Source organism: Sugiyamaella lignohabitans, chromosome C (assembly GCF_001640025.1).
Source record: "Sugiyamaella lignohabitans strain CBS 10342 chromosome C, complete sequence".
NCBI lineage: Eukaryota > Fungi > Ascomycota > Dipodascomycetes > Dipodascales > Trichomonascaceae > Sugiyamaella > Sugiyamaella lignohabitans.
Window position 1 is genome coordinate 1,460,288 of NC_031671.1, and position 15,938 is coordinate 1,476,225.

Here is a 15,938-nt window from a genome sequence, read left to right on the forward strand (position 1 = left end):
TATTATATTGTGATACTAACACATATTATAGTCCAAAGTGCTACTGGTTGGAGCAGGTGGAATAGGATGCGAACTTCTGAAGAATATTGTACTACTAGGAATTGGCGAGATCCATGTGATAGATTTGGACACAATTGATCTCAGTAATTTGAACCGACAATTTTTATTCGGCCGTGAACACATCAAGCAACCCAAAGCTTTGGTCGCCAAATCAAGCGCCTCCAAGTTCAACCCTCACGTGAATATTGTCGCATATCAAGCCAATATCATGGATAAAGAGTATGGAGTCAAATGGTTCAAGTCATTTGACATTGTTTATAACGCATTAGATAATGTTGAGGCGCGACGACACGTTAATAAGCTTTGTCTAGTAGCTGACGTGCCATTGATTGAGAGTGGAACTGCTGGTTTCAATGGTCAAGTACAAGTGATTATCCCTGGAAAAACTGAATGCTATGATTGTCAACCTAAACCTGTACCAAAAACTTTTGCAGTATGCACTATTCGTAGTACCCCGTCTCAGCCTATCCATTGTATTGTATGGGCCAAGAGTTATTTATTCAGTCAGCTATTTGATCAAGACTGCGAGGAGAATGAGCAGGATGGCGATGAGGATGCAGCTGCTGCTAGTGGAGAAGACAAGGAAGAGCTTATTAAACTAAAAAAAGAGCGTAACGAGCTGAAAAACTTGCAAGAGTCCATCCTAGATGACGACTTTGGCAAGAAAATGTTCGACAAGGTTTTTGGAGCCGATATTCAGCGTTTGTTGTCAATGGAGACCATGTGGAAAACGAGAAAAGCGCCAATTCCCTTGAGTTATGAAGATTTGACTCAACAAGTACAAGATGCCAAGATTGATGACTCGGTTTTGAAGAAAGACCAAAAAGTGTGGAGTCTGGCTGAAAACTTCTATGTTCTGAATCACAGTTTGAAACGTCTACAGGATCGATTAAAGCAACAGAAAAAGGATTTTCCCGATCAGTCTGCCTCTTTGTCCTTTGATAAAGATGATATTGATACCCTTGAATTTGTAGCAGCAGCTGCTAATATTCGATCGTTCATTTTTTCAATTCAGTTGAAGTCCGAGTTTGATGTTAAGCAGATTGCTGGAAATATTATCCCTGCTATTGCCACTACCAATGCAATTGTAGCAGGAATTTGCGTTCTCCAGTCACTGTTAGTACTTGAGGATAAACTAGACGATGCTCGTAACGTGTTTTTATCAAGACTGCCCACTTATCTTGTCCAGTCTGTCAAGCTACAACCACCTAATCCCGAGTGTGCTGTGAGTGGCGTTGCTCGTACAGTTATCAAGACGGATCCTACAAAGCTTACTCTAGGAGCTCTGATTGACTCGCTGCTAAAAGTAGATCTGGGATACTCAGACGAAGTGAGTGTTGTGACCGACCAGTTGTTGTTCGACCCTGACTATGATGATAATATCAACAAGACGCTTGCAAATCTCAAGATCACGGATGGCTCTTTCTTAACGGTAATCGACGAAGAGGACGATGGTAAAGTCAATCTAGAGCTATACATTGACGGGGATTCTTCCATTGGAGACAAACCATATGTTCTGAGCGAGAAGCCAGTGATTGGCCGCAAGCCAGCCAAAGAAGCTGAACCTGAAGAGGATGAGATCTTATTAGAAGGTGCTGAGCCAACTCTGAAGCGAAAACTCAGTGAGGATGCTGACACCGGAAACCCAGATACTAAGAAGGCCAGAGTGTCGGAAACAGAAATGGATGACCTCATAATTATCGATGATGACGATGACGATGCTATTGAGATTATAGATTAGCCACTGGTGACGACCAACGGCATGTTTATAAATTAGATACGAAAATCATGAATTATAATAATGGGGTGCTTAACTAATACTGTGGTCGACCGCCGAAACACTCAGGAGTCACGGGGTCTGGGGCGTAGCCCCAGCCGCCGGAGGCACTGGTCTCGTAAAATAAACAAGCTTTTATTTTGTGCAAAGTGGTTTCTATAAATACGTACAAGATCATGAGGCTTTCTTCTCAGTCTGTGGAGCAGGGGCAGGAGTAGGAGCAGAGGCAACGACAACACAGACCAACCAGACAGGCAGCCAGATGCCGGTGATGATGCCCCAGGTCCAGACCTGGAGACCTCGCCAGGCCCATACCAGAGACAATATTAGTTCATGTGGTGGCAGTTCTTTGATTGCACTGAGTATGACCAGACCAACCCAAGGCGAGCTAATAGTGAGAAGGATGATGCTTTTGTAAAGAGGCATTCCAGGGCGGATCCAAGCCAGGGGAATGGTGACAAGACCAAGGCAGAAAGAGAGTGAAAAGTTAAGAGTTGAAAGGGTCGTCAAAAACAGACTGTAGAGGATCATGGTCAGCGAATGCAGAGAGAGTAGAGTCGACACGGAAAATGTGTTCTTTCCTGTCAAGAGTTTTATTGCCGATGGCACTCCTAATGAGAAGACAACCCCACCAGAAATGACAAACGGGAAAACTGATTTAGACTCAATCAACAGCGACACATATCCAAATAGCTGAGAAGTGGCTACGACTACTGCTAGAATAATTCCAGGAACAAATATAATGGTTTGAAAATCTCGCTTCGTAGTCATCACGAGATTATAAACGGCAATCAACAGAAAACTGTTGGCTAATAACATGGCAGCTGGAAGGTATGTTCCAATACTAACGAATTTTCGGGGCGAGAGAAGGAAATAAAAGAAAAACGACTGATGAAAGTGTTCCAACAGATTGTTAATAGACCTAAACAACGACTCGGCTATACGGCCAAAAGTCGTGATATCCATAGGACCAGCAGTACCTCTCGCACGTAGTGTAATAGAGTCGATTCTCCAACCACTAAAATTCTCACTACCAGGACCAGGACCAATACCGGCAACCAATTGTGCCAATATACCTCTAAACAAAGTCTGAACCCGTTCCTTGTATATATTAAACCCAGCAGAAATCATCCCCTGAATAAATACTTTGAGTCCCTCGTGATTGGAAATAATCACCGCTGTATTAATAAGATCCAAATTAGGCAGTTGGCCATTGAGTCCTTCATAGAATATCTCCACCGAGTCGAGATAATCAGACTTGTCAGGATAGTCCAGTACCACGGCGCCTTCAATACTACCAGCCGTATTTGGCAGCGAAGTATGGTACGCGGAAATCCACGATCGAAGCGAGAATTGACTATCAGAACTAACAACGAAAATAATATTCTTCGACCAAATGGACCATTTGTGGAAATATCTTGCCAGAGCCACCACTAAAGCCACACCTCCACCATTGAATTGGTAATCTTTATTAATCCAGGGAGCTGTCAGTACCATAGCTTCAGCATGGCCACCCCGTGGAGAATGTAAAATACCATAGACATTAGTTCCACTTAAAGATTCATTTTTATGTCCTGGATGTGCGACCTCCCAGTGATGGACTGAAGTTTTAAGGCCAATATCGTCCATCCACTCGACAATTGCCTGACTACGCTGTTCAGGCGACGCAGTTTCTAGCATATTGACCTCTTCTCTATAACCACGGACGATATTCCATTCGGATTCACGAAAATACGTTCGGGCCTGGGCCGGTAGCAATGCATTCTCTGATATGTAGGTCTTCCGATACTGGCCATCAATGGGCAGAACGAGAAGCCATACAATCCCGGCCAATGCGGCAATCAAAGAAAGATACCGAAGCGACGCGATAAGTTTGGGAGCTAGCCCCGACTTGGCGGCTCTTCTCTGGAGATTCTCGAAAATGCCCATGACAGTCCTGGTACTTTCCAGTCCTCCAGCTACCATTGCGTCTTACCGTGACAATACCTCGCGAGCATTAGCGCATGCCATGCCACTAACCGGTACTTAGTACCCTACGCCAAGGGTTATTGAAGACTGCCGGCTGGGGCTCTGCCCCAGACCCCGTAGCTCCTCTCGCCTCGCTCGAATCGTCACCGTCCATGGTCCCAGCAATCTCCTGCGAAGCAGGAGCCACGGGGTCTGGGGCGGAGCCCCAGCTGCCGGAGGCACTGCCCAGCTCTTAGCGATGATAGCACATGCAGCTCGATAATCCTGTCAGAATTTCACGCGTTCTGGCGTGGTCTGATCCTGCCTTTTCGAGCACTTTTTTTCCGTTAAAATGGTTGCTGTCTACGAGAAAACGAATATATCCGTTTGAAGAAGGATGGACTGTGAAAACCGACAAGAAAAGTTAGAACCGAGTTCCAACCGCCTTACAACAGTACCGGCTCTACACCCCCCCACTGGCTCGGAAGGTGGTCCCGTCGAAGGCGGTTTCTGAGACCTGGAGGAGAAAAAAAAAGATCGGCTTCTGTTGGGAAGACGATGATGATGTAATGCAGTCGCCCGGATTCCTTTATTACAATGACAATCAGGCTCATTGCCCTGTAGCTCACACGCCCGAGATAGCGACTATCAGCGTCAAGATTGGCTTGGCTTTTGCCGTTTATGCTATTTTCAGGTACCATCTGCAAGGGTACTGGTGATCTCGATCTGACTGCATGCCGGCATGTTGGTCCACGTTGCCTCCGGCGGCTGGGGCTGCGCCCCAGACCCCACTGCTCCTCTCGCTCCGCTCGAGTCGTTATCGTCCACGGTCCCAGCCATCTCCTGCGAAACAGGAGCCACGGGGTATGGGTAGAGCCCAGCCGCCGGAGTCACAAATCACCCCTACCAGGTTCGGGGAAAGCTCCGGGTGTCGATGAAACATGGTCTCGATTTGGCCCCTGCATAGCAAGTTAATCTTGTACCTGCTTTGACACTAGCTCGATCCGATGATAGTCGTTTTGCGCTAGTTTCGAGGAGGATAATGCAATGAGCCACCGCGGTCTCGAGTTTCGAGCGTGTGAATATCCAATGAGAGTCGTGAAACTGACCTCCTTGACTTGCTTTGATCACCGTCTGTCCGGGGCTTATCCATTGTTACGTCAACTCGAGGACCTCGAGAACGCCAGAATGGCCTGTTCCCAGGTGTCTATCAATGTCCCTCAAAAAAAGATTATTTAAAGAGACGGATTCTCGCCGTTTTTTTTCTTTCAAATCAATCAAGCAAATATCACTTGAATTTCAAAGTTTAGTCTAAAACAAAAAACCAAACTCAATCACTTTCTACTTCAAAATGCGTACTTCTGCTTTCACTTTGGCCGCTGCCCTCTCTTTGTCGGTTGCTAACGCAGCTCCTCAAATCCCCGAGGTCCCCTCTGTTCCTGGCGTCGCTGCTCCTAGCGGACTTCCTTCTGTTCCCAGTGGAGTTCCCTCTGTTCCCGGTGTTGCTGCTCCTAGTGGTCTCCCCGGTGTTCCTTCTGGTGTCCCTGGTGTCGCTGCTCCCAGTGGTCTCCCCGGTATTCCTTCTGGTGTTCCCGGTGTCGCTGCTCCCAGCGGTCTTCCAGGTCTTCCTTCTGGCGTTCCCGGTGTCGCTGCTCCAACCGGCCTCCCATTCCCCTCGGGTCTTCCTTCTCTTCCCAGCGGACTCCCTGCTCTTCCTTCTGGAGCTCCTGGTGTCGCTGCCTTTGAGAAGGTCCTTGAAGAGATCCTCGAGAGCGTTGTCCAAATTCTCGAGCCCATTATCGCCTCCCTCGACCCTGCTGCCGCTCAACAAGCCCAGGCCGCTCTTTCCAAGGCTGGCTTGAAGGTTCCTGGCAACTAAGCGCTGGCGCCATCGCCGGTTCCTTCACCTAACGTCAACAAATATATATTAGAGGTAATATGGGTGTGACAATTATACAATAAATATAGAACTTTTATTTTGCTGTGAACCGGTCAGCCTCCGGCGACTGGGGTTGCGCCCCAGACCCCACTGCTCCTCTCGCTCCGCTCGAGTCGTTTCGCCCACGGTCCCAGCTATCTCCTGCGAAGCAGGAGCCACGGGGTCTGGGGCGGAGCCCCAGCCGCCGGAGGCACGCGTGTCAATGGTCTATGATAGATCGATAAATTACAGACAGATTCTTAAATGACTGGGGTGTATCGGGGGTTTAGAATGTAGACCCTGCGAGAAGACTGGCAGCATTTCGCGCGTCGACAACGGTTTCCTCGTCTTTGCGGAGGAGGTCTTCTTCCTCGTCGTCGACTGTCTGCCGGCCATTAGAGAGTGCGCCGTCAGTAGACGACGGTTTGTCGCGGTACAGAAGCTTCTCGGCAGCTTTTGAGAGGTCGGCTGCACGTCCCTGACGGTCGCCGCTCCATGCATCTCCTTTAGCACCCTGGCTTTGGGCAAGTGCAGTTCTTCGGTTGGCAGGAGTCGATTCTCGACCCAACCTGCTAAGACCGCCGTTGGAATCGACAGCACGAACATCGGCTCGAATGGACTCCCAGGTGGCAAGGGCTCGTCGCTCGCACTCGATGATTCGTAGTGCGTACTCGCCAATGTAGTTGAATACGTCGTGTTCAATGTTGGCCAATAACGCTCTCTTCTCAAGAAGCATGTTGTCGCTGACACGACGCACTTTGTTCGTCAGCTGCTCTTCGACATGTGTTGCATCTTCGAGTGCATTGATTGCTTCGTCCACTTTGATGGGGTTGATGTTCGTCGACCCTTTAACTCGCACAGCCACTTGATGTTTGGATTTAGTATTAGCTTGTGCCTTGATTAGTTCTCTCATTAACAGGTGTCGATTAGTCAACGCTTCTTTTGCAACATAGGCATTACTGGCCACCCAATTGATACCGTCTCCAAACGAAGCAGCCTCAGCAGTAGCTCGAACTGCCTCGTTATCACCGATATTAGTTAATGTTTTACCGAGTTTGCGCCACATATTTATCATTCCCTGATGAGACTCGAGCGAGCTTGCCGCAGCTGTCTTGGTACCGAAATCAGTCAATGCAATACCCAGGCTACGACGAGTCTTGGTCACTTTGTCGAGCTTGGTGTTTGCTTCTAGACCAAGTTGATACACTCTCTTAATTAATGGCCTTAATTCATGCAATTCGATCACTTCATCATAGGGGGGTTGTAGCTGTTTCATGGCTTTTCTTGCTAATCCTGTAGCAGGAGGCTTTCGCTTGATGACTGGTGAGTATCCGAAATCGGCCTCAATAAAGTATATAAACTCTTCATCTCGAGCAAGAATTGGGTTACTACTAACCCTATCAAGCCAGGTTTGGATATTGGCCTTGACCTTGATCTCGTCTTCCTCAGTTCCAGCACCTGCCGACGTCACTGATGGTGGCACTGCAGGCACAAAACATTCGGGATTAGCTCCATTCAGATGTTCAAAGAACTTGATAAACTCGTGGTGAGTTCTGCGAATATCTCTAAAAGTAGTTGTTCGGAACCTTGGTAATGTAGTATAAGCGTCGAAATGAATAATAGGGTCCTTTTTACCTTGACGTTCTAATCCTGTCACTTTGAGAGCCAATTTATATTTCTTTGGTCTCTTACCAACACCAGTACTAGAACTCGACACAGCACCACTTGCCGCCGAACCAGCTGTATTGCCAGAAGTCGTCGATCCAGTCGGTTTAACATGGGCATTATCTGTAGCAGTTTGGTTCACGGTGGCGCCAGATCCTGAAGCATTGGCAGTAGACGATCCGGAATCTGGAGCTGAATCTACCGCTGCATGCTCATCTCCATGGTCATTTTCATGTTCTTGTTGCTCTTGACCGGGAATATTCTCCGACGTCTCATCATGTCGGAACCCATGTTCATCTCCATTGTCATGATCGTTATCGTGGCCATTATTACCATCATTGTCATCTTCATGGATGCTGCTGCTGCCATAAGGCTCATTGCTAGGATCTAATAACGAAGAGCCGATAGGTTCACGAGGACTCGATGCGAATGGATGGGCTGTTGCCTCATCGTCCTGTCCGGCAAAGGGGTTGCTGTGTAACCCAGCGCTATCGTCGTAGAAACCTGACATATTGATATTTCGAACTCAATCACCAATTGAAATCCGCTTCCTCTCTTCTTAGGATCGATTGATCGAATACTTGAACCACTTGGTCTATTAACAAGCACAAACGGAACTTTAAAATAGACTCCTGATACCCGACCTGCTCAACAATTGCAACGGACTTTGATAAATACACGGCACCAACTACTAGGAATTCCCTAACAAAGGTTCACAACACTTCTCTTATACCAATTCTACCTCACACAAACGCAATTGACTCTCTTCAATAGCCAAACGAGCAGAAAACAAGTATTCAAGACACACCCTGTTCGAGAGGCAACAGTACTAACCCTCTGGCACTTTCGTGGGTTGCGAACCACCTGCGAGGCCATGTATATCTATAACTGTCATGGGTTAGGGCTCTGGGGAATAGTGGGGTGCGGAATCTGGACCCTGCCTGCCTCCGGCGGCTGGGGCTCGTCCCAGACCCCTTGGCTCTTCTCGATTCGCTCGAGTCGAGCTTGGGGTGAAGGCAATTTTTAGCGGTCGGTGACGTGGCCGGATCTCCACACGCAACGACTCGAGCGAAGCGAGAGGAGCCGTGGGGTCTGGGGCGCAGCCCCAGCCGCCGGAGGCAGACACCCCCGTCCGGTGATTTCCAGAGGATAAATAAATAAAATAAAATAAATAAAAAGGTACAGTATTTACTGGAGACGGACTCCGGCTTTGGTTTTCTTGGAGGATGATGAGTCCGAGGACGGGCCGAAGAGCGATTCGGCGTCCTTTTGGCGCTCTTCTTCGAGTTTCTGAAGCTCTCGCTCGACCCGCTTTTTTCCAGCATTGGTGCCATGGAACTGGCGGGACATGTGCTTGAATGCTTCTTTGGTACTGAGCAGATTGCCGCGGTCGTCGTGGTACTCGATTTTGACGTCCGGTTTATAGTTTGCAAACCGTTCTTGAGCGGCTCGTGCTTCTTCCTGTTCGCGGAGCCTGTTCTCATGTTGAGCAATTTCTTCTCTGTCTTTGTGCGTGAGTCGATCGTATTTTTTATGATCCTCTTCACGCTGCCGTTGGAGTCGGATCTCGTTGACAAGTCGGTCTTTTTCGACTTTGCGGGCCCATTCTCGCTGTCTCCTTTGTGCCTCTTCTCTAGCAATGTCTTCTTCGGTCTTCTTTTTAATGACACCTTTGTTCTGCAAAAGTCGAACCACATCTGCCATACCACCACCAAGACTTGGTTCTTCAGGTGCAATTGCTGATGCTTCAATTGGCTTTATAGAGACAGGTGCGGGAGTACTTTCAGATGATCCATCCATAATAACATCTTCATCATCGGGTTCATTCTTGACACGAGGCTCATTGCTAGTTTGTGATGGGGTATCCATAGAGGCGATAGTGTTGTCAGGGGTCTCAACCTTAATAGGGGGAGATGGCTTGCTGTTTTCAGGTTCAACACTGTTCTGCCTCACCAGAGCAAGGAAGTCGGTAGTGTTACTGACCACCAGTCGATTAGAGTTCTCGCCAGACTGGGTCTCATCATTATCAGCCTCTTCTTTATCAGCTAATAATTGTTCAGCCAGTTCTTCAGGGCTTAGCTTCTTGCGTTTTTTTGCTCTTTCCGCCTGAACTCGTCGCCTGTTGAGTGCAAGACTCAACTGTAACTCCTCATCATCGTCAGCTTCAGGAATATCGACATCGGCCATTTTTATGTCTGGCTTTACTTCAGACTCTTCTGTGTCGTCAAACCGTTTTCGTTTTTTCTTTTCCAAATCCTGCTTTTTAAACTTTTTGGGCTTTTTAAATTTTACAGGCTTGGATTCTTGGTAATCAGACGACGTCTGATTAATCACGTCGAATTTATCAAAATCAAGTGTAATTGCCTGCTTTTGCAGATGCATAGGTTGGTCTTCGGCCTCGAGATTATCTTTGCTAGACTGATTGGCGACAATTTCAGACCCATCTAGTACAAAAAACTTCTGGTCTGCTCCATCAGTGCCACCATTTTCTCCTGCATCTTCTTCATCTTGATAGGCATATTTGGACTTGCCTTTTGCATTTTTCTTGTTTTCTTCCATGCGTTCTTTTTCCAGTAATGAACTAGAAACAAGTTCATTCTCTTCATCTTCTGCCAAAACTTCTGAATCCTTTAGGATCAAAACTGTATCTTGGTTCAAGTCTTGAATATCTTTCAGACTATGGCCAACCTTTAGTCCTGATAGGTCTTTTGATGAGTACGATACTTTCTTTTTACTTGTACCACTTTTTGATGATTTTGCGGTTGATTTGGTTCTTTGTTTGGCAGTACCATTCGCTTCTACAGCGGTCTTGGAAGTATCATCTTGCTCGTCTTCATCAGTCTGAAACCGCTTCTGTTGAAGTTGGCGTTGCTTCTCTCTGAACTTTTCAATCCATGATTTAGTACCAGTAATACTGTCATCGCCATCACCACTTTCGGCTAATCCTGATGTACCCTCTAAAGCCTTTCTCCTCTCCGCACGTTCTTTGGCTTCTTGGATACGTTTGCGGATCTTATCCTGGTGGAGTATTTTCCTTTCATTTTCTGTCTTTTCTAACCAATTCTGTTGTGCCTGCCTCTCTTCATCATCGAAATCACTTGGCGCCTGACCATTAGCAGAATTTTCTGATGTGGCAATTGGTTTCAATCCCAGAGAGAGTCTGATCCTGTTGGTCTCTTCAATAGAGATTTCCGCATCGCCTGATCCATTTTCATGAGACTTTGTCGGTTCTGACGGAGAGTTTAGTTCAGCCTTCTCCAGTATTGGAATCAGTGACAGTCCGAGAGACTTTCTGATCTTGTTAGTCTCTTCCAGGCTTATCTCCTCTTCTCCAGCCATTTCTATATGTGAATGAAGAAAAAGTGTATTTAGACGGTGATCTCTATAATGTCTTTAATGTGATCTGCAGTCGCACGTGACTATGAGAAAAGTGGGTGAGTATTGAACTCCAATTTTTTTGAATAAAATTCCACCAGCGGGTAGAAAGCGATTTGAAAATAGATAGTATGGGGAATACAGATTAAACCAGGGTCGTTATCTAGGTATTAGCTGTGTATAACAAATATTGGCGGATTTGGTGCCATTTACTACCCAGGCTCATCCTCTGGCCTTGTAAATACCATGACTGTAATAATTAGTCAATGAGGGATGCTTATGAGTATGTTTTTCAAGCTTTATTGTAATCTTGGAATCTGGACAAAGCTCTCTTCGTTTTATCAGCAGAATCGCATTGCTACTGAAAATGTTAAAAGTCTGGATTATCTCAGATCAATGCTTGTATAGGAATCGAGATTCCATGTAGAGGATCAGGCATCAAGATTTTGCGTAATTCTTTGTAATTCGCTCATAATATTGGAAAAATGGTAGAACAATGAGACAGTGGTATACAACCACCAGCACGTACGTATAATCAGATACCAGAACAGATACATAATTGACGTACAATCCAATAAGTTTCACCTGTACCATGCATAAAACGCAGGGTCACATTGCATATGTTCGCTCAGACAAGGTTAAACCTATCGTGGTAATCGGAAGGACCTCTGCAAGGGAACTGTCATGCTAGATAGACAAAATGGCTCTGTGGGGCTAGCTTTAAATAACCATATGTATGAAACTTATGTCGAAAATATTCTGGAATGACGGTAATCCACATAAAATTTTGTTAAAAGTAATTTGATTGAGGTTTTTTCGAACACTCTCATAGATCCTTTTTCTAAGCTTGGAGCTTGGATGTTTTAGTGGTCCTTGGGTCTTTAATTTGTAGTAGTTCACTCCAGCCAAAATTGGCCTTCTGAAGTTCTGGATGTGCGCCGCATGTTATGCCGCACAGACTGCAATCTGCAAAACGACAGTCGCGTTTCGGGTTGAACGAGGTTCACCACTACAAGCCAGACGACATTCTAGCCGAGCAACAAATCCAGACCATGTCACAGCGGACGCTCCAATTGGGGCAGATCACAAAAGCAGAAGTGACTCCTGGAGGCGACGAGTTTGTGTCTGCTATTATTGATGAAAAAGGTGAACAGAAAGTATCACCAGATGGACATCTGTCAGGTGGACGCGAATACAGAGTTAAGACGTTTACACTTCCCAATCGAGGCAACAAATTATATATGATGGCTACTGACTGTGCTAAAGAACTAAACTACCGTGATTCTTATTTGCTATTTAACAAGAACAAGTCACTTTATAAACTGATTGCAACTCAGCAGGAGAAAGAAGCCCTTATCGAGGCTAAGCTATTGCCGTACTCATTCAGATCTCGGCAGATTGCCTTGGTCACTGCTCGATCCATGTTCAGACAGTTTGGTTCAAGAATGATTAACGACGGAAAACGAGTTCGCGATGATTATTTCGAGTCGAAAGCAATTGAACAAGGGTTTACTGAAGACGACGAGGTCATGGTCGAGAAGAAAACTCTTCCCACTGGTATCAGACCGGGAATGCAACAATCGCCAAGTCAGCAGTCTGACCAACAGTCTCAAAATGGTATGGATGACGGCCCTCAGTTTCATCTGCCTCAACAACCACAGCAACAACAACAATCTGGTCGTTCTGGTGATATTCCAGGCGATGGTCAGGGTCCACAAAATCCAAACCCTCAACAGTTGAACTTGAGCCCCGAACATTTGTTACAAAACCAACAGCAAATAGGTGGGGTTAGTATGTCACCCCAGCTGTCTAACCAACTACCTAACCAGGGTAATAACGCTCCCAATCAACCAAGTAATACCCAATTTGTGAACGCTAATATTGTCAACCTGTCTCCTCAACAAGCTCATGGTCAAGCTGGTGGTGTAGCTGGAAGTATGTCCCCTAGTATGGGAGTTCTTAACAACCCATCATCGGCAGCAGCAGCAGCTGCTGCTAAAAGAAGGAAACGAAGTCGAGTACCTTCGAAACCAAGCCCACAACAAGCCAATCTACCACCCCCACCGCCACCTCCACAAGCTCAACAGATCCCCCCTCAACTTCCAGTAATACCACCGCTGAACATCATCAACCCGATTGATGCCTTGAATATGCAACGACAAACTGTTCGACAGCCCGAACCTCCAAGTGCAGCTGAAAGAGCTGCCATGGCTGCTGCTCCTCATATCCTGTCTCAGTTAGGACTGCCTTCAGCTTCATTCATTCCAGGATCAGGCATCCATGGTTCGATAGACTTCCAAGACGTTCCCAAAGACAATTCAAATATGGCTGCTATTGCAGCAGTGGTAGCAGCAGCAACTGCTGCTGCTGCCTCTGGCAATACTCCAAGTCGGAACACAGTAGCTGATGATCTTAGTACTCCCGCTGATAGTGGGAAAGACTCAGCTATTAATGGTACACCCAAGACTGAACTTGACACATCTGCCGGGTCTGCTACTCCTGGTACAGGACGAACAAACCATTTTCCACATTCTGGACCAGGATCTCGTTCAGCAGGTGCAAGTGAGGTTGCTGCGTTACTTGGCTTTGGTCATACTACGACTACTCATGGACACCATAGTCATCATGCTAATGTCAATACCACAAGTCAACGTGTTAATATTGGCGCTGTGCTTAATAGTCAGCAGGCTGTTGCGCAATACAACAACTATCTAGCACAAAAGAGAAAAGATCGCAATGCGCTCTGGACTGAGTTCTGGCAGGAAAAGATTGAAAATACAAAGGCTATTGTCAAAGCTGAAGAAGAAGAATATCTACGAGTACTTAAGGAGAAAGCTGAAAACGAGAATAATAGTAATGATGAGAACGATGATGACGACGACGATGATGCTGGATTTATCCGTCGGGTGAGACAAAAGCGTCAAGAAAAGCCTGATCCATTCCCAGTATCACTTATTTTCAAGTCTCGTAAGGGTGGTCTCGAAGCAGAGAAACCTCCTCCATTTGAAATGCCCATTCCTCCATTAATATTGCGAACACAACAAAGGATGCAGATTGAGAAACAACTTCACCAACTCCAACAGATGCGCCAAGAGGGCGGTCCTCCTATTCCCATTCCACCAGCCCTTGTCGCTGCACAAATCCGAGCTGGAATGGCTCCTGGAGGCCCCAATCTGACATTCCAACACCCACCACCGATGCCGCCACAAAACCTACCACCCGGACAACATCCCATGCCACCTTTCCCACCCGGTTCCCAACACGCTTTTGCTGCCCAACAACAGCATTCTCAATCGCACATGAAAGCCGGAGGACCACAGTTTGCACCACCCGAGCAGCAACCGACCAACTGGCGTGGCCAGGCCGCTGCATGGAACAACTACACCTAGTGCCCTCTGTACACGATCTCTAACGGCATTTAATATATTTATTCACAATTTTTTTTCAGGGAGGGTTCTGCCTCCGGTGGCTGGGGCTCCGCCCCAGACCCCGCTGCTCCTCTCGCTTCGCTCGAGTCGGGTACGGGGGCCAAAAGCTCTATTATCCGAGTGCTACAGTTGTGAGGGACCCCCGCGAAACGACTCGAGCGAAGCGAGAGGAGCAGCGGGGTCTGGGGCGGAGCCCCAGCTGCCGGAGGCCGACCCTCTCTCAGTTTTTCAGGGGTCAACTGTGGGGTGCAACCCTAATATCGGAGTTGGCAGTCGGTGTCTATCACTGTTTGTTTATACATATTTATTCAGTTTCACTTTCAATCTGCTTTGAAGTAGACTGAGTGGGAAGGATGGGTTCGTATCTTAGCAAGCCGATAAAGATCGTTTGCACTGCGGTGCCAGTGCTGTACTCGATTTTAGCCCTGGGAATATACAAGTTCCAAACGAATCTTATATATCCGAGCAACTTTCCCAACGACAGCAGGACCCTGGTAGACACCCCGGACGTCTATGGAATTCCCTTTGAAGATGTGACTATTGTCACTAAGGATAAAGAGAAGATTAAAGCTTACGTGATGATGGTATGTAGTCGGTTTGTGGGTGTGAATGCTCGGTGGCAATTGTTTATTTTGTCATTTTACTAACTAGTGATAGCATGACCGTAAGAGTTCTTCGTCGTCTTCCAAGACTGTTGTCATGCTCGGTCCCAATGCTGGAAATATGGGTCATAGTCTTCCATTGGCTAATGTATTTTATGGAGAAATGGGCTACAATGTGTAAGTAGAGAAGGCATTGCTTCTGGAACTGATCAACTGTGGCGTCAGGTCTAATGCCTCTGGCCCTGTCTCAGTCATGAACAAATCTAGGCATCTATTAAACTTTGCCAAACCGGAGACTTCGAGTCTAGGGTGTATTGGTTCAGTCATTGATGGCAATAGCTTTCCAGAAATCATGTTCTTATCAAGATATTTCAGAAAAATGCGTGATGCTAACATCTCTGTCTAGAGTGACTGTTTCGTACCGTGGTTACGGAAAATCGACGGGTCAACCATCGGAAGAAGGTATTAAACTCGATTGTGAAGCTGTGTTGGATTATTTATTTGAACATCCAGAACTAAGAGATACCTCTATCATTCTGTACGGACGGAGTTTAGGTGGTGCAGTGTCGTTTTACATGGCTTCATTGCCCAAAGCCTCGGAACTCATTAAGGGAATTGTGGTCGAGAATACTTTCCTGTCTATTATGAAACTTATCCCTATATTGTTCCCTTATTTATCACCTCTTTCGTTTCTGTGTACTGAGCGCTGGTATACAGAGAAGATCATACCCACACTACCCACTACTATCCCTGTGCTGTTTCTTAGTGGCGGAAATGATGAGCTAGTACCACCAAATCATATTCGCGAACTTTATGAAATGTCAAAAGCAGACGTCAAGGAATTCAAATTGTACCCGAAAGGTACGCATAACGACACTTGTGTACAGGACGGCTACTGGACTGATGTTTATCAGTTTATTCATAATAAAGTCGAACCTGTTGAAGCTTCGTCCAAATAGTCCATATTTCCATGTGATAGGGAATATCTCTTGTTAAGAACTGCTTTGTAATAGCCTATATCCTCGGGTTTTAGACTGCCGTCTAGATTTGTGTTTTAGCTAATGTTTATTTATTATTCTCCTAATTTCCACTTATATTGATTATGTCCTGAATTCTGGGCCATAGTTACTATACAAACTAACTCTACATGCGTAAGAAAGCTGTCA

The 15,938-nt window shown here is 46.4% G+C and overlaps 7 protein-coding genes across 7 annotated transcripts; 4 read left to right on the forward strand and 3 right to left on the reverse strand.

Moving 5' to 3' along the window:
- Window positions 1–268: 268 nt before the first annotated feature.
- UBA2 (E1 ubiquitin-activating protein UBA2) lies at window positions 269–1,801 on the forward strand (the record flags this gene model as incomplete). The annotated part of the gene is made up of 1 exon (XM_018881215.1): window positions 269–1,801. The coding sequence occupies one exon, from the start codon at window positions 269–271 to the stop codon at window positions 1,799–1,801; it is 1,533 nt and encodes a 510-aa protein (XP_018733827.1).
- A 210-nt stretch (window positions 1,802–2,011) lies between these two features.
- On the reverse strand, window positions 2,012–3,766 carry GAA1 (Gaa1p; the record flags this gene model as incomplete). The annotated part of the gene is made up of 1 exon (XM_018881216.1): window positions 2,012–3,766. One exon carries the CDS (start codon window positions 3,764–3,766, stop codon window positions 2,012–2,014), a length of 1,755 nt encoding a protein of 584 aa, XP_018733828.1.
- Window positions 3,767–5,135: 1,369 nt separating this feature from the next.
- On the forward strand, window positions 5,136–5,663 carry AWJ20_4158 (uncharacterized protein; the record flags this gene model as incomplete). The annotated part of the gene is made up of 1 exon (XM_018881217.1): window positions 5,136–5,663. The coding sequence occupies one exon, from the start codon at window positions 5,136–5,138 to the stop codon at window positions 5,661–5,663; it is 528 nt and encodes a 175-aa protein (XP_018733829.1).
- A 325-nt stretch (window positions 5,664–5,988) lies between these two features.
- Window positions 5,989–7,878, reverse strand: VPS17 (Vps17p; the record flags this gene model as incomplete). Its single annotated transcript, XM_018881218.1, has 1 exon — window positions 5,989–7,878. The coding sequence occupies one exon, from the start codon at window positions 7,876–7,878 to the stop codon at window positions 5,989–5,991; it is 1,890 nt and encodes a 629-aa protein (XP_018733830.1).
- A 677-nt stretch (window positions 7,879–8,555) lies between these two features.
- On the reverse strand, window positions 8,556–10,706 carry AWJ20_4160 (uncharacterized protein; the record flags this gene model as incomplete). Its single annotated transcript, XM_018881220.1, has 1 exon — window positions 8,556–10,706. One exon carries the CDS (start codon window positions 10,704–10,706, stop codon window positions 8,556–8,558), a length of 2,151 nt encoding a protein of 716 aa, XP_018733831.1.
- A 1,088-nt stretch (window positions 10,707–11,794) lies between these two features.
- NPL6 (Npl6p) lies at window positions 11,795–14,131 on the forward strand (the record flags this gene model as incomplete). The annotated part of the gene is made up of 1 exon (XM_018881221.1): window positions 11,795–14,131. The coding sequence occupies one exon, from the start codon at window positions 11,795–11,797 to the stop codon at window positions 14,129–14,131; it is 2,337 nt and encodes a 778-aa protein (XP_018733832.1).
- A 1,027-nt stretch (window positions 14,132–15,158) lies between these two features.
- On the forward strand, window positions 15,159–15,731 carry AWJ20_4162 (uncharacterized protein; the record flags this gene model as incomplete). Its single annotated transcript, XM_018881222.1, has 1 exon — window positions 15,159–15,731. The coding sequence occupies one exon, from the start codon at window positions 15,159–15,161 to the stop codon at window positions 15,729–15,731; it is 573 nt and encodes a 190-aa protein (XP_018733833.1).
- Between the last annotated feature and the right edge of the window lie 207 nt (window positions 15,732–15,938).